Source organism: Myiozetetes cayanensis, unplaced genomic scaffold (assembly GCF_022539395.1).
Source record: "Myiozetetes cayanensis isolate MyiCay16 unplaced genomic scaffold, myiCay2020 scf24, whole genome shotgun sequence".
Taxonomy (NCBI): Eukaryota; Metazoa; Chordata; class Aves; order Passeriformes; family Tyrannidae; genus Myiozetetes; species Myiozetetes cayanensis.
The window spans coordinates 142,789-170,522 of record NW_026087456.1 but is presented as its reverse complement, the minus strand read 5'-3'; the positions used below and the strand labels follow the sequence as shown (position 1 = coordinate 170,522).

The window sequence follows — 27,734 nt, the reverse complement described above, 5'->3', positions numbered from 1 at the left end:
GTATCCCCTGAGCAGTGGGTAACCCTTTTACCCATAATAAACAGCTCCTTTTTTACTAAAGTGAGGTACAAGCAAAGATGTTGATGGGGCATTAATCAAGACTTTATGGGAACCTTAAGTTCCTTCCCTAAGGGAAGACTAGCATCCCCTGTGGGGTGACCAACCCCTGGAGTAACTAAATCACATTAAAGAAACTACAGTAACTATATCATATCAAAGGAAGAAACCCTCCCAAACCCCAAAACAAAAAAGCCAAACCCAACCCCAGAACCACACCCAAATGCTGTAACAATTCCAAAGGACTTATCAAGCTCAGACATCATCCATCCAGAAGAGCTGAGATGCTCCCTGACAGCTCACAGTAGCTGTTACTAGCAGGATACTACACCGATAAAAACTACCTATTCTTACCTTTTGCATGTAGACCATAAATAAAGAGGTGAGAGCTTGCACTTAATGACACAAGAAGCCCCAAACCAAACAAAAGAACCTGAGACCTTTCCATGTAGTTCACACCAAATAAGTCCAATATATTTAACTTCTGAACGCTTCAGAACAAGCACTTGAGGACACTGCCTTCTTCGTTAGGGTCAAGTAAGCATTCATTTCTTAGAGACTTTCATGGAAACTGCTGTGAAAATACTACTTTTTCATGTGAACTAACTTCTTGACAGGCACAAGAAAATCTGTTAGAATCCTTATGAATTAATGTATTTCTGCTTGTTTACAATGTATTAATGCTTTTGTTAGCACCGTGTAGTCTACTACTTTCACAGCAGCTGTCAAGTAGCAAGAGGTTTCTGGTGACTGAAATTTTATTGTTTTTTTTAATATACAGCTGAAATTTAACAAAACAAAGTTTCTTTTACAATATGCAGTTTATTTCAACTACATTATGAGAATGCCCAAGTTACTCACATGTTTAAAAAACTTAATCCATCAAAAATTCTTACCTATATTAATAAATTTCATATTAAGGAAGAATTATTAAATATCTTGAGGTGGCAATATACACTTAGCAAATATTCTATAAACAGAGGTTATACCACTCTGGCTTGGAACATGAGAACTATAAAAGTTTGAAAAAAATCTGTATATCACTTCTGCAGATCTGATATCTGCATTCAAAAGTAAAACAAGTCACATCAATTACCACTTGTTCTATGAGTATTCTATTTTAAAATATCTCTTAAAAATAAATTACTGTAACCAATGCCTAAAGTGAACAGATGACCACCCATGTAACAAGATCAACTAAAATAAATAATTTACAATAAAAATTGTTGCTAGCACAAAATCATCATACAAAAACAATTATTGCATTTAGCTCTGCACAGAAAAAAATACCTTTTCTCATAGCAATGAGAACTGCTATAGATGCTACATCTACACTATCATCCTCTTTTAGCTGAAAACTGTAAACAGCTAATTTTGTGCTAGAGCTGCAAAAGTATTATAATTTATTCATTTAAAAAAATATTTAGAGCAAGTTTATCTCCAACTAATACTAATTTTCTTAGAAACTTCAAATCTTAAGAATCTTCACCTAAAAATCAGTTGGCCAACTTGTAATTTTCACTTTTATTTTCAATTGGAAACACCAGTTAACTCCTCACAGATAGTATTTCTCCTTAAAAAAAAGGGAATTAAGGAAGTTCGGGATGGTTAAAGAGGTCAGAGGATTAAAACAGGAGGTTAAGTAGCAGTGAGTTCCCCTTTTTCCTTTAAAGCTCAGGAACTTGCACGCTGTCAGGCCTGCTGGAGTGGCACTCCAGAAGCTACTGTTACCTAGACCTGCAAATACCCGCTGGAAATAACTCAGTCCTTTCGTACTCTTCTTTTGCGCACTGATCTCAGCGGATGATCTCCTGTACCCTCATCAGCTTCTTTCTTCTGAAAAAAAAAAAAAAAAAATTCAGCATTAGAATTTTAAACCTATTTTAATTTAATTTTTGAAGCTGGCATGCTACTTTATTACTCCACCTAAACCTCCCAGTCATGTTGTCACTAAATGCAACACTGAAGTGATGGGATATATTTTTCAGTAATACCAACATAATGATAAACAAAGTGGGTAGAAGACTCTTCCTTCCTATATTCAGAAGGAAGAGAATAGTACATCTAAACTGATGTCAGAAATTTGGGTTTGCCCATGTATTCACTGGTTTAAAAGTGGTGGCTTTTAAATTAATTTAGCAACTTCCTCAAAGTGCATCTTATGCTAATTTTGCTTTCCACTTCTGAAGCAAGAAGCATTTAAAACATTCTAATCATCCCCTTTGGAGAGCTGCAAATAAAGCAAGCTGTACTTAAATCAGATGTGGTGTTCCCAGTTTAAAAGCAATAAGCTTACAAAGGAACATAAAAAGCCTTTCCAGTGTGAACTCCATTCTCAGACAATGCCTTGCTTCCTCACTTCCCTGCATCACCTAATGGCAAGCACCCCCTTCAGAAAGAACAGCTCAGAGAATGTGGCCCAGCCTGAGTGAGGACATGGTGTACATGATGTCTCCCAACTAGGTCACCAGCCAACTCATGCTGGGAACTCGTAGGTGCTGAAAAGACTGGGAGAAAAGCAAGCTGTGGCCTCGCTGTGCTACTGTGTCATTGCACAGACACATTCAGATCTTGTTGCTACTTTCACAAAGAGTCCTGTGAATCCTAACAGGGTTCATCAGATACTGTATTCCTAGGTTAATGCACAAGGAAAAAAAAAAAACAAACCACAAAACTTCCTACAGGAACAAGAAGTACTGAATAAGGGGTAATTACTGAAAAATTTTTAGTCCTGAAACAATGTAACCTCATGCAAGGTCCAGTTTCCTAGAGGAGTTTTACATGAAAAGGAGTCAACATTACATTACAATAAACAACTCCCCTAATCTGGGAAGGGACTAATTTAGGGAATGACAAGCAGAAGATGACCAGTGGGTGGATCTAGGGCATTTCAGACACACCAGTTTCTAAATAAAGGATATTGAGTAGCTGACTGATGAGCAAGAAAAGCACATACAAATTCCATTCTACAATGTTATTTTATGAAAAACATTTTGTAGATTATCTGGGTGACTAGATTAATCTGCACAAGAAAAATGAAACTGCAGGTACTGAATTAAAAAAAAAAGTGTGGTCATTTTGCTTTATTCTGGAAAAAAACCAAAAGATAGCTGAAAGCTTAAGGTTCTTCTAGGTTTCATGAAAAGGCTATTCTGTTAGAAGAACACGTTCCATCAATTAAGTAGCACAATAAAGACTGACATCTAAATCTTCAAGACTAGCAATTCATTTAATAACCCATTAAAAACTAGACTGCTGTAAAAACATTTCATGTTTAGAGATCTGCATGATCACTTCTATACTATACCCATATTTATACAGAGCATTTGAGGTGTCAAAATCAAACGAAAACACATTTCCACCTCAGGATTTGTTTTATGGCTCAAGAGAAGAAAAACACTTGTTGCAGGTAACTTAGTTAGAAGTATGATGTCATATAAGAGTGAGGAGAAAATAGGGAAAAATAGGGGAAAACGCACAAACTTACCTCATCTTCTGAATCAGATTTATTTGACATACCACCTTCTTCTTGACTTGCATCTGCAACTTCATTTTCTTCCTCATCTGCAACTTCATTTTCTTCTTCATCATCATCAATATCTAAACCACCTTCACCCTCATTTTCTGCAGAAGAAGTTAATTTTACTTTGTAAGCAGAACTGTATTAAAAATGCACTATATCCAGACACACCAGTAAGGAAAATAAGCCAATTTCAGTCTTAGAATGAACTGCTTGTTTAGAATAACCCATAAAAACATCTCCATGTCTTACAGTAAGTAGAATTCTCATGAATTAGTAGAAAGTGATAATTTTCAAATTTAATAATCAATTTTAACAGCTCCATCTTCACCTCTTTTCACAATAGCCCCTACTCTCTTCAGACTTGTTACTGACAAAAAGGACTGGATTTACTTCACTTAAAATCCAAGTATTGTATTGGACAGTTTGGAGACCAGAGTCCAAAAACCAGGACAACTCAGGCATCCCAAATTTGACTAAGTTCTGACTTAGATAGGAAAGTACAATATTGCAGTTATCAGTCATCCAGCAAGGGGGACACCTACATCTTAAGGGAACTCCTGTTTTCAGCAGGGAATCCTTCTGGCAATTCTTCTGTTTTGATTGAGGGGTAAGCAGCCCAGTACTTCCCCCCCTTCCTATGTATTATTGCAAAGCAGAAACTAGTCAGAAGAGGACTGTACTCCCCTTAGCTCACTCAAGGTATGTCCAGCTTGCACTACTAGTGCACTAGTATCCTTTGAAATACTTTCTATCATGAGTAAACAAGAAATCTTACTTAAATCTGATAGAAAGGATACACAATGGCATTCTACAACTTGACAGTCTGCCAGTGACTCAGCTAAAAACAGTAATGAAGCAGTGCTCAATTCTATCCTTTTCAGGTCATGCCTACATCTCCTAAACACTACTTCAGTGCGGGGGAAAAAAAAAAAACCACAAAAAACCCAAAAAAACCCCCACCAAAACAAACAAACAAACAAAAAAACCCCACACCAACCACCAAACCAAAAAAACCCCACCTACCCCAACCTCCTAATTCTTAGTCCTGCATCTCAGTAAAACTGAAACAAAAGTATCCACATAAATTCAGATGGTAGTCACATATAAGATGTGTCTCTCCTGATTCTTGGTGATGAAAATCTAGAAATTCCTAATTTATTAAAATATTTGAGACTTCTGTAGAAGTACCAAAAGCCTTCACCTGCAGTATAGCTATAAATTGAGCCAAACAGAGCTTCCCTAACTGTTAGGAACTAAGAAATCCACTTTCCATCTGTCAATATACCTGGTACATGTCTACAATAATATCTCTACATTTATTATGAAAAGGGAAAATATGACCAAAAAATGCAGATCATGGTTTAAGAAAGATGTAGAAAAAGATTTCTGTTCTAAAAATACACTCCTAACAGAGGAGCTTGGCAGAAATTCACAAAGGCTTTGCTCATATTCTAATGAAGAGATTCGAAATGGTAAATGATGCAAATCCAGCTCCTCCCATAAATACTAATTTCAATAAAGAGGGAAAAAACCTCAAAACAACAAAAAACCCTTCAGACATCGGAAACTGTAAAAGCCAGAACTGGACAACTACATATGTAAAATTATTAATTTTAATTTAATCTAATAGTAATTTAAACAGTATTTCATATAAATTAATGTATAACTTGACAAATAAGGTTCAGACTGTGGTCCTGAAATTCCATTTTGTGGCAACATTCAATATTCAACCTTTTTCCAGAAGGCAAGGAATTCAAGGAGACCAAGCAGACAAGTAGACAAGCCAAGAACACACCATTCTTTAGCAATGTCACAAAAATTAATACAGAACAAAATATTACAGTAAATCCCATGGACAATGCCCTTCAAGAAGTAATCTGCCAGCAACTCATTCTCACTGGAGTCAAAGAAATCTTGAGGTGTTTCTGAACTTTGGTATTGTGCCATACTTTCTTTTTCTTTCTTCCTTTTAAATGGCCCCATGATAAAATGTAGATCTCAAGTCACTCTATTCAACAGCTCAAAGCCCATTACCTTTAAGTCCAAAAAACAAAGGAAGAGATAATGACTATAAAGGAACTGTAAAAATTATAAGGAGCCAAAGTGATGAGCAGAAAATATTTATGACTACAGATACCACAGGGAGAAATCTCAGAGGAAACTCGCATCTGCACCTGATGAAAGCTGGCATCCACCAGCTTGAAGTTCTACCATCAACAAGGAAGCAGAGGGAAGAAAACCAGATAGGAAAGATCATTTGAAGTCCTGGCCCAAATTACGTCCCTTTCCCAGTACCTGAAAGAGGAGCCTCCCTTCCCATCTTCTTTGCATCCTTTAAAAATTCTCTTTTTGTCTCCTCCATTTCTCTTCTCTCTGTAGCAAAAAGAATCAGGAAAAGGAGGCAGAAGACAAATTCTCTAATGCTTTCAGATTAAGAAGATGCAAAAGACAGAAGGAGAGCGATAGAAAAAAGGGGAAGCTTTCAACCTACAAATGTAAAAGGTGGCAGGAAACTAAGGGAAGTTAAGCAATTCTTCTTAGAGAAAGATACTGTGAAGTCATAAGACAGCAAAGTGTAATCCTTCCCTCTGAAGCACAGAATTTACTTGAAAACCTTGGAATAGTCATACAAAAGCTAGCTAGGTTAGTTTTACTCTGTGTTCAGTTTAGTAACTAAAAGTAAAGTTCTAAAATAGAATGTGCCTTTGCAACACTAAGAACAGCTTTTCCAAGTCGAATTTAAAAAAGTTGTGGGAGCTAAACAGCATTCCTCTGCAATTGCCTGAACTTGATTTCTAACACTGAAACACACACTCTAACATACTGTTTATTAACTGATATGTTGTAAATAAATAAATAAATAAATAAATTGTCTTAAAGAAGAATATTGCACTTGAGATATCTCAGCCTTGCAACAGCAGCATATTAGGTACAAACCACATCTATGATGTACATCAAGATTGGGTAGAATAAAACTGTAATTCAAGAGCAAAGAACAGGTAGAGTAGAGCAAGATCAAAAGGAAAATGCAGGAAGATACAATGATGAAATTATATACTAAAATTTATGCTAATGTAAAGAATAGCATAACACAATAATTAAATGCCTAGGTGAGGCTCTGGAATAGTGAGGGAGACCATCGGGACTAAGTTTGGGTGGCAAGCATTGGGGCAACAATATACTTAATTCTGTCAGTACTGGTGTGGGAATAGCTGATGCTAACTAAACTTTTAAGTCATACAGACAAGTGTTGAAGAACACTCATGAAGTTAGTGCGAAGACACACAAACCCCAGCAAGTTTCAGTCAGTAAAACAAAGTGATGTCAGTACCAAGGAAAAAAACAAATAACCAAGAATGTCTGCTCGGTTTCTAATTATCTATGCCAGTCACTTGGCATTTTCTTTGTTCTTACCAAGGAGGAGTGAAGCAAGAGGCAGAATCTTGTGCAGTTCTGAAGCTAAAAATGTTCTCATGAAAGTCAAGATAACGCACTGTAAGTTAGGTGATTTGTTTTTTATCTGTTATGTAGACTCAGTGAAATGTTAACAGCACACCAAAGCCATAGCTGAATAACAGGTGAATAGTACCAATAATTTTTGATACAGTAACACAAGATGATTTATCCTTGGACGCCAAAGTACAGCTCAACCTACTGAATCATTGATTTCTCACTTGGGCAACAAGACAGCCCTTTGCAATGTGTTGCTAAAAAGCAACACAAAGGAAGCAGCAAACTTCAGTATTTCAAGTATTTTCAGGCTTTAACAACAGCAACTAAAATTAGTGATCAACAAAAGAGTTCAAGGTACAACCCTCCCCCAGAGAAGTAAGCACAAAGACTTATGTTACAGACATAAAGCTATTCCAGACACATTTTAAAGACAACAATGTACATTTAACCACTTCAGGTACTTATATCTGAACCATTAAAATGTGTTCAATATATGAAATATTTAGAGGGGATAAAATATGCATCACTGTCTACAAAGATAAAAAAGACTGCTGGAAGCACATTCATTTCTTGAAAGTGAAAAAATACCGAGTAGAGCCTTACTTTCTGCTTGTATTTATCAAAGAGTTATAAGCCATGGGATGCCACTCACTGGAGGTTGTCGAAGAGGAAGACTCAGAGCGAGGCAAATTTCGCATATTCTAAGATAACTGGCTGTAATTATTGGCAATGCAATCCATGAACTAGCTCTATTCATGTCTTTAACCAAACTGCAAGCTGACATACTCATCTTACCATCTTCAGCAGTATCTTCATTTCCTTTTTCTTCATCTATTTCATCATCTTCGAACTCCTCTCTCTCTTGTTTTAATTCTCCTTTTCTAATTTGCTTAGATACATCAGTTTTTTTGAAATCATATTCATCCGTTTTCTACAACAAATTAAAAATCAATTTACATTTCAACTCAAGTACTAAACACAACAGCAACTGTAAGCTAAGTAATACTTATTAAGTACATTAAAAGTGCGTATTGTTGCACAGATGCTAAGAGTTTTCAAATAAAGTATTAAGAATAAACTCAAATACAAATATAATAAATTTCTCTAACCTTTGCTGGCCAGCAGAACAATACACCTAGACCAACAGGGAGAGCTAAAGTCAAGATGTAAAGAACCCAGAGCCATGGGTGGTCTTCTGCAGCAGTCACCAGTTGACTAAACATACCAGGCTGTATTAAAGAAAATAAATAATAAGTTTATGAAGTGTGCTCTATACATTTATATTGTCCAAAGAAAACCCTTCTTTACCTTTGCTTTTTAATGACCTCTGGAAAAGGTACATCAGTATCTAAGCAAGTTTGAGAGACACAGTGGAGTGAGTGGACTCAAAGGAATTTTTTTGCCATTGTGTGTACAGGTAAGGATAAAGGTTCAGACATAAACCCAAACATTTTGGCAAAAGGCAAGGTTGTGGGAGGAGGTGGCTTTCCTGACGGCATGGGCAGATATGCTGTTGCTACCTGCTCATGCTGTGACAAACAGCAGCTGTCAGGAATTTGCCACATTTGCCACCAAACCATCATTTCTCTCCCAAAATTACAGCCTGTTCTTGCCACTGAATCAAAGAAAACAGAGGACTGTTAGACAGAAACAGGAGTGCAAGCAGCCACTAGAGGGGCTCATGATCCCATGTGGCAGGGCAGGTGCTTCCCAGAAAACAGGGAAGGAATTTAGGAAAAGCTGTGGTGGCTGGCTAAGCGCACAACAAAATGTGGATGCACACATACAAACAGAACAAGAGATGCAGCTCCATAAACATACATGCAACATTTTCAGAGCTGCAAAATTCAGGTGTAAGCAGCCAAAGCCCTAAAATTATTAAACAGAAACAAACACTGGACTATTCATCCATTCCTCACAGGACGGAAGCATCTAAAGAATATGTATCATGGATAGAGCCACAAGGAAAAATGGGAGTGGGAGGGGAAAGACAAAAAAAAAGGTCTTTGACTGTAATTAACTCAGCTTTTATTGGCTGTCAGGTATTTCTAGTATCACTGTGAAGAGCAAAAGACATAATATGAGCCAATTTCTCACCAGGTGTTTAAATAAAATATAGTACCCTTTTAATTTCAAGATAATATCGATCTGGGAAAAGTAAAAAGCCAAAGTATCAGAGTTACTCAGCAAGGTTATTAATTGCAGGCAAATAAATATTCTGTCAGCATTAACTGACAGAAAATTCTTCCAACAGCACAGCTTCTTCACTTTCTGATATCAAGAACGTAATAAAGCTTATACCTCATTAGCACTTGCTACTAATTTCTTCAAGCCCCAGCCATCTGCTGCCCAATGATCTGCTACTTCTTTTTCTGAACAGATGATGAAGTTATCAAAGTAGATATCAGACGTCATAGACCACAATTCTAAACCAATAGCACTGACAGTGGTCATCTTGAATGGGTGAAGATCTTCAAAATAGTCTGGGTTTGGTATTTTCCGAGGGCTCCAGATTCCCTGTTAATGGAAAAAAAATGTAATCACATTACCCATAGCTCACAAAAACAAACAAACAAACAAACAAACAAACAACAAGCTGTGAAAGAAATTTTAAAATAATTACAACTTCACAACTATGTTAAATGCATTATTCAAAAAGACAAGCAGTAAAGTTTAACCTACATAAAACCAAACTGGAAATAGCCAATAGGATTTTGGCAGATGGGTCTGAATTACATGGCTTAGAGCAGACCCCTTATTTTTTTCTGTTCATATAGGTTAGAGTATGGTTACAGGAATAACTGACTGTTACCAGAAGTGTTAGGGAAAATTTTAGGAAAGGAAAATTCAGCCTTATGATACCTGTGCAAATGAGAGGCAAATTGTGTTTGCAAACCTCCTTAGGATCTTAAGCTCAAAGAAATCAGATTCAAGTATTCCCCAGCCATAACTAATACGAAGTAACTCTCTTTAATATGCAACTGATTACCTCTTATCTCTGGAGGGGAAGAAGGGAATTTAATTATCCCAAATTGATGCATCTTCTAAAATTGAACTAGTAAGTTCAACCTGCTTGCTGGAAGGCCTAATTTTTTAATATAATTGTTTGTTCAAAAGACTCATATTTAAAACCCCAATGTAACTTAGAACACAATTCTACAGAGCATATTAAATAAATAGTACCAGTGCAAATCATACAAAAAGCAATTCTGAACAGATAAATTGTTTTAATACAGGAAGCATTATTATTTTCCAGTATACTTTAAAAAAAAAGTAAGTTAAATGCAAAAAAAAATCTCAAAGTGTTTAGTGAGGGTATTCAGACTCATTCTAAAATATAAATATACAGTAAAAAAGCCTAGATAAATATCCTACTTTGACTTTCTTGCTCTGTTCAACTCTGTACCTTTTAACAGTGACCTACAATTTCTCTATTACCTGATAGTTAGGATTATCTATCATAGGTGCTCTCCATTTTCCTTTATACTTTGGGTTGTTCTTCATGGGACGCACCCACTGTCCACAACCAGGTGCAGTCTCACACTTTGGATTAGGGATCTGGGGGGCTTCCCACTCCCCATCCATTTCTTCATCCCTAGAGAGAAAAAAAAAATAAAATTACAAACAACTGATTTAAGATCAGACAGGTCCAAAACACTGGCAGTCTGCAGTTTGGGTCCATACACATTTTGCTATAACAACCTCAGAATTCTGACCAGCTCACAGAGCTTTACCCAACAGTATAAATACTTTTTTTAAGGAGTGCTCCACTTTTTTTTTAAAGGTCACTTGTTCATAACTACCACAGCATGACTGACCTCAATTACATTCCTGCACCTGCAGACAGCTTGAAACACTTCTCCCTAGGATGCTTAGAGATCCCTTTGAGACTATTATGACTTCCAGACATCAACTTAAACTGTAGTAAATTCTTTCAAAGGGGTCCTTCATATTCTGTTTTTGCTAATATATCTTCAGAAAACAAAAAGCAATGGACATGTTCATGTTTTTATAGAATCAGTCCCACAAACCAGTGAGTATTGGGCCATTCCTTACACATTCCAACTTACCAGTCCTTTGGTTTTTTTGCATTAGGGTCTGGAACATATTCTGGTTCATCATCAAGCCATCCCTCAGGCTTAACAGCATCGGGATCTTCTATTTTGGAAGGTTCATCTTCATCCCTTCAATTACAGACTTAGGTTAGAAAATACAGCAGCCTGACTTTGAACCAATGTTCTGTTCTGAGGACTGTAACTGGCACGAAAGGAATGATTTTCAAAGGCACAACAGAATTAGACTCACTGATCACATGAGAATTAGATATCCAATTATCTGTTTATAAATACCTGAATTATATTTACATTCTTCCATAGTACTGTTTAATACAGAAATTGCTGACATGAACTGGCAGGTGTCAGTCAGGTCTTCCCATTGAGTTTTTCCCTACTCTTCCTGAGTTGCTTCATGAACAGCAATTCATACATAAGGAAGTGAAAATCATTGAATGTAAATTAAGACTACATGGTGGAAAAAACACCTGCTTCTTATTCAGGTGTAGCAATCTTAGTTATTAATTGCAACCACAGAGGGCATAAAAATCAGCAAAAATCAATTTTTATTTCTCTCCTTAGAGGATAACCAGATCCTTGTACCCACCTCAGTTATGTTTTCAAACTTTAGTGCTTTTAGTGAAACATATTCCACTTGTCATTGCCAAACCCCAAAATACAACCAGTCAAATCTTTCAAATATATGACCTGTATGTAAAAGGCACTGTAGAGATAAAAGATATTCTCCTTACCAGTCATCTGGTTTGACAGCATTTGGATCAGGTATTTTTGGTCTCTCATCCCAATCATCAGGCTTCTTATCACTAGGATCCTCTATTTCTTTGGAAGGGTTTACTGGAGGAATCATATTCTCAAGAAGGCTTCCTTTACTGACAACTGTTTGGTCGATTAACATTTCAAATGTATCATCTGGTTTTAGCACTAAATTGAAGAAATTTGTTTTAAAGAAATAAGGGAGCCATTAATTTTATATATATCTTTAACCAAAGCTATATAATAAGCACAGACTTAGTCAAATAACAGTCAACAGGATCCTCCCAAGCAGAGCAGGAGACAGGCTTCTCACTCAATCTGGACACAAAAAGTTTCCCTTGAGGGGATGTATAACCAGCATCAGGCCCCCCAAAATGAAACTTCTATAAAATTCAAATGCTGAAACACATTCAAACACATTCTAAAAGATTTTTCAGGAACCTACCACTTGGCCAAAATTCTTCTGTTTTTACTTAAAAAGCACAGACAGTGAAAGTCAAAGCTCTGCCCCAAAAGGCATCTCTGCTACTAAATTACAGTCTCACACTTGAAAGCACGGAAACAACAAGAATTGTGCCAGTAACACAGCTGAAGGATCAAAGAAGTACTTTCTCTCAGATTCAAACCTCTAAGAGCCATTTCTCTCAAATGCCAGACTGCAAATACAGAAAATTCTCTTCAAATGTTTAAGTATGTTAGCAAGTGTGAGTCACTGAGAAGCCAAGGTCACAGAACTGAGCAGTGTGAGACTCGGTAACAGATGCATCCAGATCCACTTCTAACAGGCACTTACAAATGTGCTCACTGGTTAACTAGTATATTCAACTGTCCATTCAACACAACAAAGATTATTAAGTAAAAGTAAATGCTCTTCCACTTTCATGACACTTTTCTTAAGATGGGTGATGAAAACCAGACTAACAGTCTTATATCTAATTAGGATCTTGCAGCCCCAAGTTTTCAACAGTATTAAAATATCCCATGAAAACCCCGTATCACCTTTAGATAAAATACAAAGAACTAATTTTTAGACTTCTGTTATCAGCCACATTAGAATTACACAGCTCTGTGGAGTCTATTAGAACAGTTATGAGATAATAAATGCAATCCAAGTTTAAGTATCTTGAATTTCTAACAAAGAGCCCAAATACATAAATGCATGCATTCCTTTACTATGAGATTCCTGTTAGCTAAAAGGGAAAGTCTGCCGTGGTACACTTCAGCAATCTATCTTAAAAACCCATGGCACAGCATTTGAACATGCCTTCTGTTATTATTAGTCCATGGAAGTTTGTAAGTACAGTTAATTTGGTTGGATTTGCAGCATGCCACAGATTAGCCCATTCTTCTCTGATTTTCTAACTTCTGAGGAAGAATAAACAAAGGGTGGAAAATGAACTGAACTTTCATCTCTGCTATGCTGTTCACTGGTACAGGAAGAGCTGTCACACGAATTAAACCTAGCCCACATTTAGTCACCTTCAGAGGATGTGCTGACCTATCTGTTCATGCACACTGCAGGTGTCTGTGAGAGCTCTTAAAACGTGGAGGAGAGTGGTGTATGACATACTGCAGATTTAACTGAGCTCCTGTGAACTCTGACACCTTCCTCTTAATATCGGACAGTTGTATGTCTTAGTATCTTTCTTAGTAAAAATATTTTATCATAATAAATACTGAAGGCATTAATCAATTCTTGATGCTAAATGCTGGCCAGGGTTGATATGTTTTTTTCCAGTAAGTGAATATTAAACAGCAGCATTTGAAAGCCACTTTTATGTCCTGCAGTTAAGCTCAGTCTTTAAACCATTTAAGCCCAGTTATTAAATCATCTGAGGCCAAATCATTAAGCAACCACCCTTCACAATTAACAGACTACTACAAACAAAAAAGCAGACTCAATTACAAAGCTTCAGCAGACAGAAACAGTTTTTTAATTTCTCCTTTCCAATTTAAACTTGTAAGAATTAAACAATACCAAGAGTATATAGATGTGTCTTCTTGTCCAAATAGAACTTTTTTAGGTCTACTTCAGGACGTTCAGCATGTTTTTCATCATATTCTCCAGTTTTAGGATTCTTATGTCTGAAGATAAAGTGTAGTTTGTAATCTTCTCCACATTTATCTGGTCCAAACATAATAGTGTAAGGTGTTCTGTCAAAAAAGTATTCCTGTAGAAGCAAGAAAGCTGAGCATGTGTTATACTGGACATTTCCTGAAGTAATTTTCAGTAGTTCTTTTCTTTGGCATCCAGCATAGTTACCTTTTTCTAAAAGATAAATGAAAAGTGGAAGAGAGAATCATGAAAGGAACTGAATAGTTCCTCTTGAGATGCTGTGTGCTCTCTGTTCTCAGGGAATGGATTAAATCTTTTAGTCTCTTCAAGTAAGATGAATGTATTTATTTAGATGCCTGTCACAAATCAAAACATCTAAGTATGTCCCTCTACAAACATTACACTAAAAATGGAAGGGGAGCCAGTTACTGTTCTTCGTGACAACTTTACTTTCCAATAAAGATAAAAGCCAGGATTTTAATATCCAGTGTTTTATCAGCGCCTCTTTCCTTTCCACATTAAGTAGCAGCAACTAACAGCCCTGAAAATATCAGATATAGTTATTCTCCTTCAGAGTATGTTGCATTAATCTGTTTAGTACCTTTCAACTACTTCTGTGTTTTCCGTATTTGGAATAACCTGCTTGTGCTCTGCAGTAAAATAATTCACAAAGTCAGACCACACAGATAAAGAAGTCCTTTGTCCTAGATGTAAGACATCACTCATAGCGAACCAAGTTGTTCCTCAAATGAACAACTGACAGCAAATGTTAAGCAAGAGGACATACCAGATTCAAGTCATCACTGCTGGAGAGAAGTTTAATATATGCACCACCACAGTCAATGCCTTTCTGAAAATTCACTTCATACCTGGGCAAAGTTAAAAAAATCCAACATTCCAAGTGTGAGAAAAATACAAATTAACTTCTAATCTGCAGTTCTAATTATGAACATATTAAGACTGTGTATTAGTCACTACTGTCAAAACACTCCTACATAAGCAAATATTAAGATTTCTGTCCAAAATTATTTCAAAATAGTCTAAATATCACTTTTTGCTACAATCTTAATTAATTAATCAATCACTCATATTTACAATTCTAATAGCTCTGGATACGATAGGTCAATGCTATATGGAAGTCAGTATTTTTTTACAGAGGTTCACATTATTTTCTTAACTTAAAGATTTTAATAATAAAAGTAAAAAATCAGAGGCATTACTTACTGAACAATCAAGGGTTTATCATCAAAAATAAATGGTTTTGTTAGCATTGCTGATATTGCATGATGCTTTGCCACCGATTTTAACACTAATCCTTTGTCTCCAGGCACTGTGTTTTCTTTCAGTTCTTCTACTTCCCATCTTCCTAAAACACAGACATATAGAGTCTTTAAAAAAAAAAATGCAGGCTGAAGAAATCACAGCCTTGTTGAAAGCAAGTGTTAACGAATAGAGACTATTCGCCCCAGCAGGGAAAAAGTCTTGACATCTGATGTCAAAGATACTATTTCTTGCTCTTCTCAAATTTACAGAAATCTACAAGAAAACTTTAATGCTGTAGATCTGTCTCTTTAGACTGTAGTACCCTGCAAGGGCTCGAGGAACATAAAACATTTCTCCAGATTTTAGATTTACTCCTACCATCATCACATAAAAAGCATCAGTCACAAGGCACTGCGTAAGCCAGAGACCTGCATCATTCTTTCTCTTCTGCTTATACAGAATTAGAATCTTTTGGGTCAAATCTAATCACAGGGCAGATGAAGTTCCCCTCAAAGTCTTTCCAAGAATGATCAGGTTTGATCTTAAAGACAAACAAACACACCTGCAGCTTTAAAAATAGAAGATTATATATTTATATATTCTCCCAATTTTGGGAGAAATACAGTTGAATACACATGTGGCCAGTATCCAAAGAAGATTTCTAAAAGGGCAGTTATATTTTCTCAGAGATTAACAGCACAAGATTAATTGGATTTTTTTTCCAGGAATTAACACAGCACAAAAACCCTACTTTTACAATTTACTATAATCTTGAAAAACACCTGTGTCAATGTGAAAAGGAAAAAAAAAATGTCGTGAGTTCTTCAGCATGTATTTTAGAGAAGATTCATAAAATTGAGACATGCCAATGAAACAGCTATTTATTTATTTATTCAACTTAAATGCAATTTGTGAAGAGTTGTTAAGGGAGGGCAGGTATGTACACCAAAACCAAATTCTTAGTTTCTTCTAGTCTGCGAAACAGAAGAGAGGAAAATTCCCTCCTCTTCAGTAGTGTTCCTTCATGGAAACTAAGGCCAAGCAATAACACTGGGCAAAACAACAAGCCTGAAAAAACAAATGGTGGGAAAACAGTTCCAAAATGTGTTTTTACCACTGACTTTATTAAATGTTGAATTTTCTGAGTGACTTCAAGCAAAAACATCTTTCTGATATTAAAGACAATATCTATCCAGCATGAGGCTGAGTAATAAGGGAGACATCAGTTCTTATAAGCATCTCATCTGTGTGGATATCTCCTCTGCAAATTCTTAATTTTACCAGTTATTTCTCGTAACTGCTAAACTTAAAAACATCCATTCTGCACATCAAAGTCCTCCAAGTTACATTTGCTTACCACTTTCTATTAACATTAATTGATTTCATTTGACATAAGAGCAGTAGAAAATATTTTTCTTTTGCAGCAGAAACTTTTTCTGTTCTCTCCACTCCCTCTTGAATTAAATAAATTCAGACTCCAAAATTACGGCCACAGATCACACATCTGTCAAACAGTTTAGAATTACATTTAAGCAGGCAGTTGTAGACTAGGAATTCACAAGTCAAGTGCAAACTCCAATGATTAAACCATCAAAACAACCTTTTCATGATTGCTTTCCAAATTTGTTGTAGACTACTCTAAGGCTAAACTGTACAAGAACCAGTTTAACTTTCTTGTTTCAAAAGCCATACCAAGAGACCAATCCATGACTCAGCTGGACAGATAGAGCAAGATGGAACATGCTGCTTTAGAAACCTGTTTAACAGCTGACATTGAAGTGGTAAATCTCTCTGACATGATTTCAAAGAAGACAGTTCTCAAGAAGCAATATTCATAAACAATCAATACTGAATATTCAGATGCCAGAGTGTATTCTAGTATCATCCACTGCAATAGACTGTTGGGATGACCAAAAAAAGTTATCTTCACACTAAGTAACCGAATGTCGTGGTTTTGCTCTGGGTCAATTTGCTCTCACCCCCCACACAATTACTGTAAGTTGAGAGAAGGTTTATGCAGACAAAAGAGACTTGATTTGGGAAAATAATATGAACATTTATTACTAGCAAAATAAAACTAAAAAAACCTACATCTACAATAATTCTATTCAAATAAAAATACTATGTATTTACAGAAATATTTCTCCCCCCTTTATATCAGTCCAAGGAGGACAAGCAGTCTCTTTCTCCATTCTCGGAGCTCCAGGTCTCTTCAATAACTCTGCAGCACTTTAAAGCTCTTCCTCTGTTATCTCAGGACAACAACTCCGATTCGTCGTAGCTGGAACTCTTTTTTTCTCTCTTGCTCTGTGTTGGACGCCAGGGCTGGGCCTACTCCTCTCCTGGGCTAAAACCGGAGGCTGGGGGTTACCCAGGCCCTGAAGGTCTTCTCTTCCATGGGCTTGCAAGGGGACACTTGCTTACCATGGATCTTCACCACAGGGTCACAGGGGATAATGGCTTTTGAGTCCACTCCTGTTCCCTGTGAGGTCCCTCCCCGCGGGAAAACAGTCTTTGATAGACCTCTCCGACATGGGTCTAGCATGGATCCCTCACTTGGATCCCAGTATCTTACCCAAGCCATTCTCGCTCTGGATTAAGTCTCGTCTCTCTCAGAGTCACAAATCTTCAGCAGCAGCATGGATCCCACACACAGATCCCAACATGCCCCCCGGGCTGTCTCACTCCAGCGTAGGTTTCCCTCAGGGTCACAAAATCTTCAACAGGACTCTGCCTCACCTCAGGTCTCTCATGAAGTCTCGGCTTCCTCACGCATCAACTTATTCCAGTGTAGGCTCTTCCACGAGCAGCATGGGGGTCTCCTCACTCCAACAATCTTTCATAGGTGGCAGGGTTTTTATTATTCAGTCTTTTCCCTGCTGAAGTGAGAGAGCGAAAGGGGGGGAGAAACAGCCCCCTGCCCTTCGAACTCCTCTCCCCTGCTGCAGCTTTGGCCTTGAACACTTCATTGTCTCTCTGCCAGAATTCTTCTGCAGCGGTTTTCATCCAAGCAGTCAGTCCTCTAAAGTTTTTTTTTCTCTACTCCATTATAGGAGAGAAGGGGGGCTTCAGTGCCACACCTGCCCCTGGCCCAGGGCCGGGGAGGAGGGGGCCTGGCCCCTACTCGAGGCCTGCTGTCGCTCCTACATGGCTACTCCTTCTAATTTTAACTGTGCCACAAGCCTTCTCTTCCATTTTCTTAAATATGTAATTCGCAAAGGCATTACTGAAAGATTTGATTGGCTTTTTTTCTGGAAATCCACCTGGACAAAACCATCCTCAGCCCCACGGGCTGGCTGGTGGGCAAAACCATGACACCCAACAAGCAACACCTGGCATCTCAGTTTCAGGGTAACAGTCATTATACAAAACAACATTTTTGACCTGTCTCATCTAGATTTTCAAAGATAAGTTCTGTGTAAGGGGTAGTTATTTCTCAAGGAGCAACAAAACATCACAAACCATACAGTGGAGATAAACATTAAAATTGCTCACCATCATATTTAGCAATGTTATCATCTATGTCTTCTTTCTTGGTTTTAGACAACACCCACCTAAAACAAAAAGTGTACTGGTCATTGAACTACCTATGCAAAGCTGTATTATTTAACAAGCACAGGAAAAACAGCTTTTGCTTCTAGGCTGTGAACCTGTAATAATGATTTTGACAGTCAGCATCATGGAACTGTCTGTACTTCAAAGAACAGGAAAGGAAAAATCATAAGTAGATTACTCTAATACGGCATTTCAAAATATTTCCTAAAAATGCAAATGAATATACAATTATAACTCTAAAGTAATTCAATTCCTGAATTATTTAATTCTGAATAGACTTCAGTTTTATATACAAGCTGAGTTTGGCAGAATGTAAGAATATTATGGCAGCATACAATGTACAAAATACAGGCAAAACAGCAAGTTTCAAGTATAAAACCTTCAATATCATAAGGAAAGGAAAAAAATCATCCAAAGGAACCTTTACTTTATGTGACAGTAACAGTACACATGCATAGCAGAGGACAAAAGGGAATGGTAAGTGTCCAAATGACAAATGCAATTATACACTGAACAGATTCCAAGTGTTCTGCACACAGAGGATCCAACAGGGCAAACACACTCCTGATCAACTCGGTACTATGAGCAAGGCAAACTCAGCTTATCAAACTGAGGTTACCAAAAAGACATGTACAGTCTACACACAAAGTGTTCATTTGGAGAGGAAAAAAAGGAAAAGAGCAGTCCACCCCATCTGGACATACAGTGGTTCTATCCTGAGCCATGCACAGGAATATCTTAGGCCAACAGTGCTGCTGAACTCTTCATTGTATCGACTACAATACTACATTCTCATCATTAATTCTGTAAAGAACTCTTTTCATTTATTCTGAACTATCCTCTGCATGGAGTATTTCAGGGATGAATACTTTTCTGCTGGAATTTCACTCACATTTGTTCACTGTTCAAAGAAATACTAGAAAAACTTCCCAGTATAAGTAGCAAACAAGATCCTTGGCCTACCAGGACAGAGACCAATGAGGAAATACGACATCTCTGCAAGTCACACAAAAGATTTGCAAGATCCATTCCCAAAAAAGCTACTCTATTCTGGTGATTTACCTAGTCAATTTACATGCAGAATATTATGCAAGAAAATATGAAAGAACACAATGTGAGTAATAACAGACTAACATTCAGTGGCCTGTAACTCTACAGAAAAGAACGGTTTAGAAACAACTGGAAAAAGGGATTAATATTCAATCCTACAAAAGTTACTGGTGTTTGGTACCATGTTATTTTGTCTACAGTCCAAATTGTGCACCCTCAACAGATACATCTTATGATACATAATCTCACTCCAACAATAGTTGGATCTCAGTTTTCCAACAGGAAGTAAAAGACTGGCAGCTTTAAGTTCTACCAAATGAAGGTACCACATTGCATCTCCTTTCACCTTGGTCTGGCTCTTCCGAGGAGTTAAGTTTTTGTTCCATCAATTTTAGTAACATATGAAAACACCTCTTCTCATGATTCTTCACAAATCAAGAGATAGCTCTTGTGTTCAACTGCATCAAAGTGTACAGGGAAAAAGATACCAATAATAAGACTTGATTTTTTGTTAAAAACAGACACCCCCATTCACAGTTTAAAAGCAGTTCTCATAGCAAGAAAGTACCCTAATACCAAGAGATTTCAACCATATTCAGATTCTACCTGAATGCACAATCACTTATCTTGAGCCAGTGACAGCATGCTGACATGGCTTGATTGTTTTTCCATTTTAAAAAAGATAACTCAGTGATCATACAGACCACATTTACATGGTAAGCATTTGGTTTGTCCTTGAGATTTCACACCCTTTACATCTGAGGTAGAAAGAGGACTAAATGCCAAATTGTTTTCCAACTAAAAGTAGTAAGTCTATTCCAGAAATAGAAAGTAATAATTACATTCTTTCTTATTGACAGTGCATTGGTGGCAACTGACTGCAGCTCAACAAACACAGAATTTCATTGAACATCACAAGTCACTCAGCAGCAATTACACCTGAAATTGCCACACTGTTGTAAAAACACTTCCAAGATACAAACAAGACAAAAATTTCTGGCTTAAGAATTGTTGAGATAAACCTGAACATTGTTCTAAAATTTCATTACAGTAAGGACTACCTAGGAACACTTCAGTAGTCTCATAAATACCTAACTCCTCTTGAGTATGGGAAGCAATAAAATAAATTAATAAAAATCTGCTTAAAAAGTCTTTTCCAATAAAGATTTTATCTGTAATAGTGAAAGTGCTGCCTTTTTACACATACCTAAGATCACGTGAAAAGGAAGCAAGGCTTTGCTACTGAAGTGTAATGGCTATGCATTTCACCTTTCAGCTAGTTAAACTCAACTGGCTAAATCTTTATATTATTTTTCTTGATGTCCACAAAGCCAGAGTTTATTAAAAGCTTCCTTAAAACACACAAAAATATAGCAACATATCTGAAATGTTAAAGGTCCTTCTTAACATTATGATGTATCTGGAGCAAGCAATAACAGCCTTCCCAATTCTAACCCCAGTAAAAAATTAATTTTTATAAGGATACTAGCTGAAAAACGAACACAAAGTAAGTCTGTAATTTAAACTGGTGAAAGTAAAAGTTTATCCTTTTAAAGGCATAAGCTTACCCAGACAATCCTCCATCAAAGGTTTCTGTAAAATACACTTCCCCAGTTGGCTTTGGAGTCTGGTACACAACCTAAGAGACAAGTACAGATACATGCTCTAACATAAATTACAATTTTTCATTTGAAACACACTATCGTATCTCCAGAAGTAATCCACTCAGGCAGAACAACAGATTTTGTTCATTAGAAATACCATAAAACCCCTTCCTCCCCACCCCTTCAACAGTTTGGGTGCATCCCTCAAACACTAGTTTCCCAACTGTGAATTTTATAAGTTGTCCAAATCTCACAACTAAACCTGTGTTACATCTTATGTAACATCCAGAGAATTTACTGAACTTGCACCAATTCTCTGCTTCCTATTTCTTTCCATACATGTTTTCCAATCAACTCAGCACATTACAATTTGGTTACACAACAGAAAGTTGAAAGAATAATTTATTAATATTGCCTACACCTATTTGCATCTATTTTGAAGTACAACATAACAAAAGGAAGATTTTTCTGAGAATAAAGACAGTGTCAAAAGGCAGCTGTGACTGATGAAATCCAAAAACTGGCCTAAAGTCAAAATCTCAGTAAGACCAAGATGCTTTCTGCTTTCTTCTCTAGAAAAAGCATGTTAGGACTTGCAACAAAAGGTTCTGTATTTAGATTGAAGTAAAACCTTTTTCATGACTATCCACCACAGGCAGGAGACATTATACTTTGGCATAAGAGAATCATTCTTTAAGTTTGCCCTACATGCCACACTCAGCAACTGAAAGACTGCTGGGTTTGACACCCACTCAGTTGTCAACTGCATTTTACCTCGCTCTTTTTAAAATGCATTTATCCTCCAATTTCTCATAGCTATAACTATGCATCTTGTATTTATCCAGACTTAACTAAAGACTTCTGTAATCTTACCTCTATGGAAGGTTTATCTCTGTCAACCTCAGCTTCTTGGGACTGCATGTCAAAATCCTCCACTTCAACATCTCCATCCAGATTTTCTTCATTTTCAATTTCTGCAGTCACTGAGCTAATTATCAGGACACCCAAGCACAGCCAGTCCCACTGGAAGTGCATCTTGGTTATCTGAAGAACTGAAAGTTTTGAATTTTAAATATCTTTGCAAGGATATTACCAATAATATTTTAATTTTACCCCAGACTTTATCTACAAGAGGAAAAAACACATTAAAAAAATAGGAAAAAACTATCAGAAGCGTTGTCACCACAATATTTTAGTAAAGTGCTATTTCTTAATTAGATTTTTTTTTTTTCGTACAAAGCCCTGACTCAGACTCTCTTTTACTTCTTGTTGTCCTTATGGAAGTGCTTATAGCCTGTTTCCTTACCTTGCCAAATTTAGCAAGAATTTGACTGCAGTATATATGTTTTTTTAAGAACTAGATAAGATTGCTTTTATTTTCCCATTCTTTAACAATCTGAACAAGTAACCAAATTGAATCAGTCTCCACAATGTAGCAGTAAGTAACATCCCTTTCATTAGGGAAAACAAAATTGTTAGGTTTAGGATGCATTATTATCCACTGCCAGAATTACACATTTCTATTTGCCTCTTCTTCCAATAACTATGTTTAGATGAGTGCAGAGTTTTTATCAACTCCAGCTGTGTCAAAAGAAAGCATAAGATTGTTTCAGAAAATATTTTCTGTTTTGAAATTTTCCAGTGATTTTAAAGTTTAAGTTAGTTAAAGCAGAAGTTCAAGTTTAAATACAAATACATTTCTAATTTTAAGGAAACCTGAAAATCTTTAATCTGCGTAAGTATGAATATCCATAGCAGACAACTGCCCCAGCCTCTCCATCAGATCTGCTGTGAAAAAGAAAACATTGTTGCCCAGTATTTTTTGCTTCACATCTGTAAGAGGTACAAATCCTGCAGTTTGGAGCAGTGCATTGTCAGGCATACACTTATGCAAGTTTCCTCAAGGTCTTGCAAAAAACACCTCTTTCTGAAATTGTTTTTGCCTGAATATGGAAACAGAACAAGGACAGATTGTAGATACCTCTGAAAAGGTGTTTATCCTTTGATTCTTATTAATTCTATTCACAGTAAGCTTAAAAATAAAGACAAATACTGACATTTAACTTGCTATTGTACAATATTTTCAAACTGTACATTACCTTTAGCCACTATTGGTCATACTAAATACTCTGCTGCTGAGGTGCTTTCTGCCCTTGAGAAAGCAGCCACCCTCTCAGTTCAATCATCACGCTTTAGAGATTAAATCGTTTACCACTACAACTCTGAATATCTCAGTAATTCTAAATACTATCTTATACTGGAAGTGTGAGTCTTTCTTCCTTCCTGGGTTTATCAGATTTGCCAAGCAATTCAAATATTAGAATTGGACCAATAGTTATTCATCATCCATTTTTTAACACCTGCAAGTTCTATCAAGCAACACATATAGAGATCAAACAAGTATCAGGGCTAAAAAACTCACATGCCAGCATGACTGTGCTATCGATATCCAAAAAGAAAAAAGGAGTAAGGAAAAAAAGTTAAGATCTCTTAAATTAATATTGACTGCACTGATTATATTTAGAGCCAAAACCCAGGAGTATCATACAGAAATGTTCCATACACTAGTACTATGTCAATATTGGGAGGTAATAAAAAGCCTCTCTTTTTGGGACTAACATCTGTTTTCCACAAAACTACATGAATCACATTACAGTTCTTTTTTCGCCCCACAATACTATCCACAATCCCTGCCATTCCTTGTGGCAACTTGACAACCTTGCTTGAGGATGGCAGGTCTGTGGTCCCTTTTTTTCTCAGTTATTAATGGCCAGTCTTCGCGAGTGAAGATCCGGGGAAGGTCTTTCCACCTTCCAGCCTGTGCATTGGATTTTTTAGGTGAGACACAGTGTGCGCGGAACTGAGCCCACCCTTTAATCCTAAGGTTCATCTGCCGGGGCCAAGCGAGCTTGGACAGTGGCAGCGAGGTCCTTAGGACGTAGGTGGGTTGCCTTTAAGGGCTAACGAGCCCCACCTGCCCGGGAGTGGCCCTGACCGGGAATCGAACCCGGGTCTCCGCGGTGATAGCGCGGCGCCTTTACCACTAGACCACCAGGGGCTCCTCTCAGTTATTACCACAGTGATATATCTCAACAGTTATCTGCAAATTTTACTGTGTTTTTTGCATTTGATTTTTCAAAATTTAGTTACAAACTACAGACATTGTTAATTCATAGACCTTCTCGGCCAATTCTAGCACTTAAAATAATATTGCCCTGAAGACTGAAAGTCATTCAGTTTATCATGGTGAACGTTGAATTTGTATGGTGTATTTTGAACACCTTTGCCTGGACGGTGTCACACTTCATTTCACCACCTTCATTTTTGTGTTTCTTAATCACTGTATTGGGAGAAACAGTCAAAGAATTTCATATCAATACGTTCTGTCACTCCTTAGCTCCTACCTAAAGTGTCATATATTAACCAGACTTGCTTTTTTAGTATAAAGCTTGCCTAACCTCTAGCTAGTTTGTCATGCAGGTGGTCTCCTCCTCTTTTCCTAATGCAGATGAAGAGATACACCTTTCTTTGTCAATACATTACAGATGTATATTGTGCATGATCCAAAATGCTTTTCACTTACATAGCTGTAATTTTACTGTAATTAGCCCCATTCACTTTTGTTCCATACACAGAATAACAAGGGCATCCAAGAAATCAGACTAGTACTCACCTTTCTACACAGCTCCCTTCCAAAACTCCTGATGCTTTCACTTCATTAATGCCGAGTCTTATGACTCCTTCCTGGTCCTAGCCTAGGATTTTATCCTAATTTAATTCAGTCTTCAATTAGATCTCTTACTTCTTCCTTCAAGAAGAGAAGGCCCATTTTAACCTTTGACCTTTTGATATACTTCTAAAATAATCCCAGAAACACCACAAAACGTTACCAAGACCAACTGCAGTCATCACTCCATTGCCAGGTAAAGATGGTTTTAAACAAGCCCATCACATCTTTTATTTTTGTGAACTCTGTCAGCATTACAGTCTTAGCACATAAAATAAATCAAGAGTTTGTGGTCTCAAAATAGAATTTCACACTACACATTCAGTGGTCTTTAAAACCTACTGAACTTTCCCAATTAACACATGAAGACCTATGAAAAACTTTTCTTACTCTTTCTTCAAGCTGACAATAAAACCAAGCCAGAAGGATCCTTACTCTTAAAACTTCCTCAGCAGAACAAAGCAAGCTATCCCACACTATGGCTCTCACACAAATCCCATACATGTTTACTGGCAGCTTTACCTAAGCACCAAAGACCAGTGACTTCCAAGCCGTCCTTCAGGCAGCTACAGCAAATAGGTAACTGCAAAACCATAAATCTTGGCAGCACTTTACAGAATCACAGAATATTCTGAGTTGGAAGAGACCCACAAGGGTCATCAAGTCCAACTCTTTAAGTGAATGGCCCATACAGTGATCAAGCCCACACCCTTGGCACTATTAGCACTGTGCTCTGACCAGCTGAGCCAACAGCTCTGCATGACCCGTGAGAGAACTGGATAGAACATCTGCATTCATAGAAACTGAGACACAGAAATCTATCCTGGAATAACTGCACCTGTAAATCAGGGTTCCCCATCTCTCCTTTTGGGATGGGCAGCTAATATTCAGCTTTCTCTAAACAGACTGAAAATTCTGTCAGACTTGTAATTTTAAACTTAAATTGCTGCATAGCTTGGTCACTTTTTATCATGGGTAAGGAGAGCACTGCCACACATCAGAACAGACATTTGAGCCAGCAGTACTATTGCTCTTGGGACCAGCAGTAGCGCTGCAACATCAGCAGAACATTGCACCTAAAGTAACGAGCTGGTGTTTCTGAGACACATACTAATATTTAGGAAAGACAACAGACCTAGACTGAAAGCATATTCTGACTGGATATTAGAATTTTTCTCCCCCATGAAGGCAGGCAAGCGGTGGTACAGGCTGCCTAGGCTCAGTCCTTGGAGTCCTCCACACAGACCAGACAAAGCTGAACTGGCCTCAGGGCTGCCCCTGCCACAGTACAGACCTCATGGGGTCCCTTCCCACCTGAAAGATTTGATTTTCACAGACGGCTGGATGGTGCAAGTACGTCAATCTTCAGACCTCTGCACTGTGACCTGCTGCATGTTCTACACATGCCATTAAGGTAGTGGCACCATTGCTCCATTTTATGCAGGACTAAACAGAGATCAGGATCTTTTAGATTATTACTAACTTTTCTTTGGACTTCGAAGAGGGTCCTGTCCTTTTTCATGCAACTCTCAGAGCTCTGCATTCTCAAGCAGAAAAGGAATAACCCAGCCATTAACAGTCTCTCTCACTCCAAGGTCTAAAGCTCCTGCATGCAGTATCAACACATGGGCTTTCCCCAGGGCCATAGAGCAATTCCATCAAGGGCTACAAAAAGTGGAGGGTCTTTTTTCCCCCACCTCTTTTTCCACCCATAATCACGTGCTGCCTTATTACCTTCCCCAAACTGCTGCACTGCCATCAACCTGACCAAAGACAACATCCAGCTGCAGCTGCTCCCTGAAAAGCACTCAAGAATTCTCACACAGCTTTTTATTTTTCCCTTTATTTGGTGTGAAAGCCGTGCTTCCCTCCCTCGTTTGCCGAAGCGTCAAACACAGCGAACTGGACTGGGTGCCAAACGTGTAACTCAGCAGCTGCTCCCGCTGCAATTGCTGCGCTCCTGAAGGTGCCTGCTCGAGGTGTTTTGCGGCTAAAAACCTCCGGGGACGCGTTATTTTCCAATTTAAAAAAAATAAAAATTTAAATAAAAACAGAGGTTCGGGTCAACCGAGCGGCCGCTCGGTGTTCAGGCAGCGCCCAGCACGAACCCGCTTTTCGGGACAGCTGGCAGGGAGCACCAGGGCCGCAGGAGCTGCGGGGCCGCGCTCCCCCTGCCCGCCGGGGCCCCAAACCCACCCCGCGGCGGGATCACCGCGCCCCCGCAACCCACCCTCGGGACCCGCCGCCGGCCGTGAGGGCCGAGGGGAGCGCGGTGGGGCCGGGGAACCACCGCCGCCCGCTCCCCTCGCCACACGGGGCCCACACGCACCTCCCGCCGCCGCCGCCCTCGTTACCAAGCACCGCGACGCGACGCGACGCGCCGCTCCCCGCTCCCCCCTCCCCCCTCCCGGGAGCAGCGCTCCCGGCGCTCCCCGCCCCGCGGCAGGCGGTTACCGGCGCTCCCGGCGTCCCGCGGTGCGCGGCGAGGCGGTCACGGGCGGCGGGATCGGGACGGGGAGCTGGGAGCGGGAGCGGAGCGGGGCCCGGGCCGCTGCTCCCGGCGCATCCCCGGCCGCGCACGCGCGCGGCGCCCCCGCCGCTCCCGGGGGCCGCGGGAGCG

The 27,734-nt window shown here is 38.4% G+C and overlaps 1 protein-coding gene across 3 annotated transcripts; it reads right to left on the bottom strand.

The window, feature by feature from the left end:
* Window positions 1-504: 504 nt before the first annotated feature.
* Window positions 505-27,734, bottom strand: CLGN (calmegin). Of its 3 annotated transcripts, XM_050320479.1 has the most exons (17): window positions 27,569-27,734; window positions 25,061-25,195; window positions 22,261-22,439; window positions 21,352-21,422; window positions 18,674-18,732; window positions 15,140-15,281; window positions 14,703-14,784; window positions 13,838-14,030; window positions 11,838-12,027; window positions 11,104-11,217; window positions 10,472-10,628; window positions 9,335-9,550; window positions 8,143-8,262; window positions 7,829-7,964; window positions 5,876-5,953; window positions 3,545-3,681; window positions 505-1,893 (listed from the first exon to the last, which is right to left on the bottom strand). In XM_050320479.1, the coding sequence occupies exons 3-17, from the start codon at window positions 22,420-22,422 to the stop codon at window positions 1,819-1,821; spliced, it is 1,932 nt and encodes a 643-aa protein (XP_050176436.1). In that variant the 5' UTR covers window positions 22,423-22,439; window positions 25,061-25,195; window positions 27,569-27,734; the 3' UTR covers window positions 505-1,818. The 3 variants fall into 3 exon arrangements, with proteins under 3 accessions (XP_050176436.1, XP_050176438.1, XP_050176437.1); XM_050320481.1 differs by lacking the exon at window positions 5,876-5,953; XM_050320480.1 differs by lacking the exon at window positions 25,061-25,195 and having other exon boundaries at window positions 27,569-27,717.

Bases quoted from the DNA above. Each gene is read 5' to 3' on its own strand.
- CLGN (XM_050320479.1), bottom strand. From the start codon at position 22,422: ATGCACTTCCAGTGGGACTGGCTGTGCTTGGGTGTCCTGATAATTAGC. The intron at 18,733-21,351 runs GTAAGCTTATGC...TTTTTGTTTTAG, and splicing joins TTTGATGGAGGATTGTCTGG to GTGGGTGTTGTCTAAAACCA. The intron at 12,028-13,837 runs GTATTGTTTAAT...TCTTCAATTTAG, and splicing joins GACACATCTATATACTCTTG to TGCTAAAACCAGATGATACA.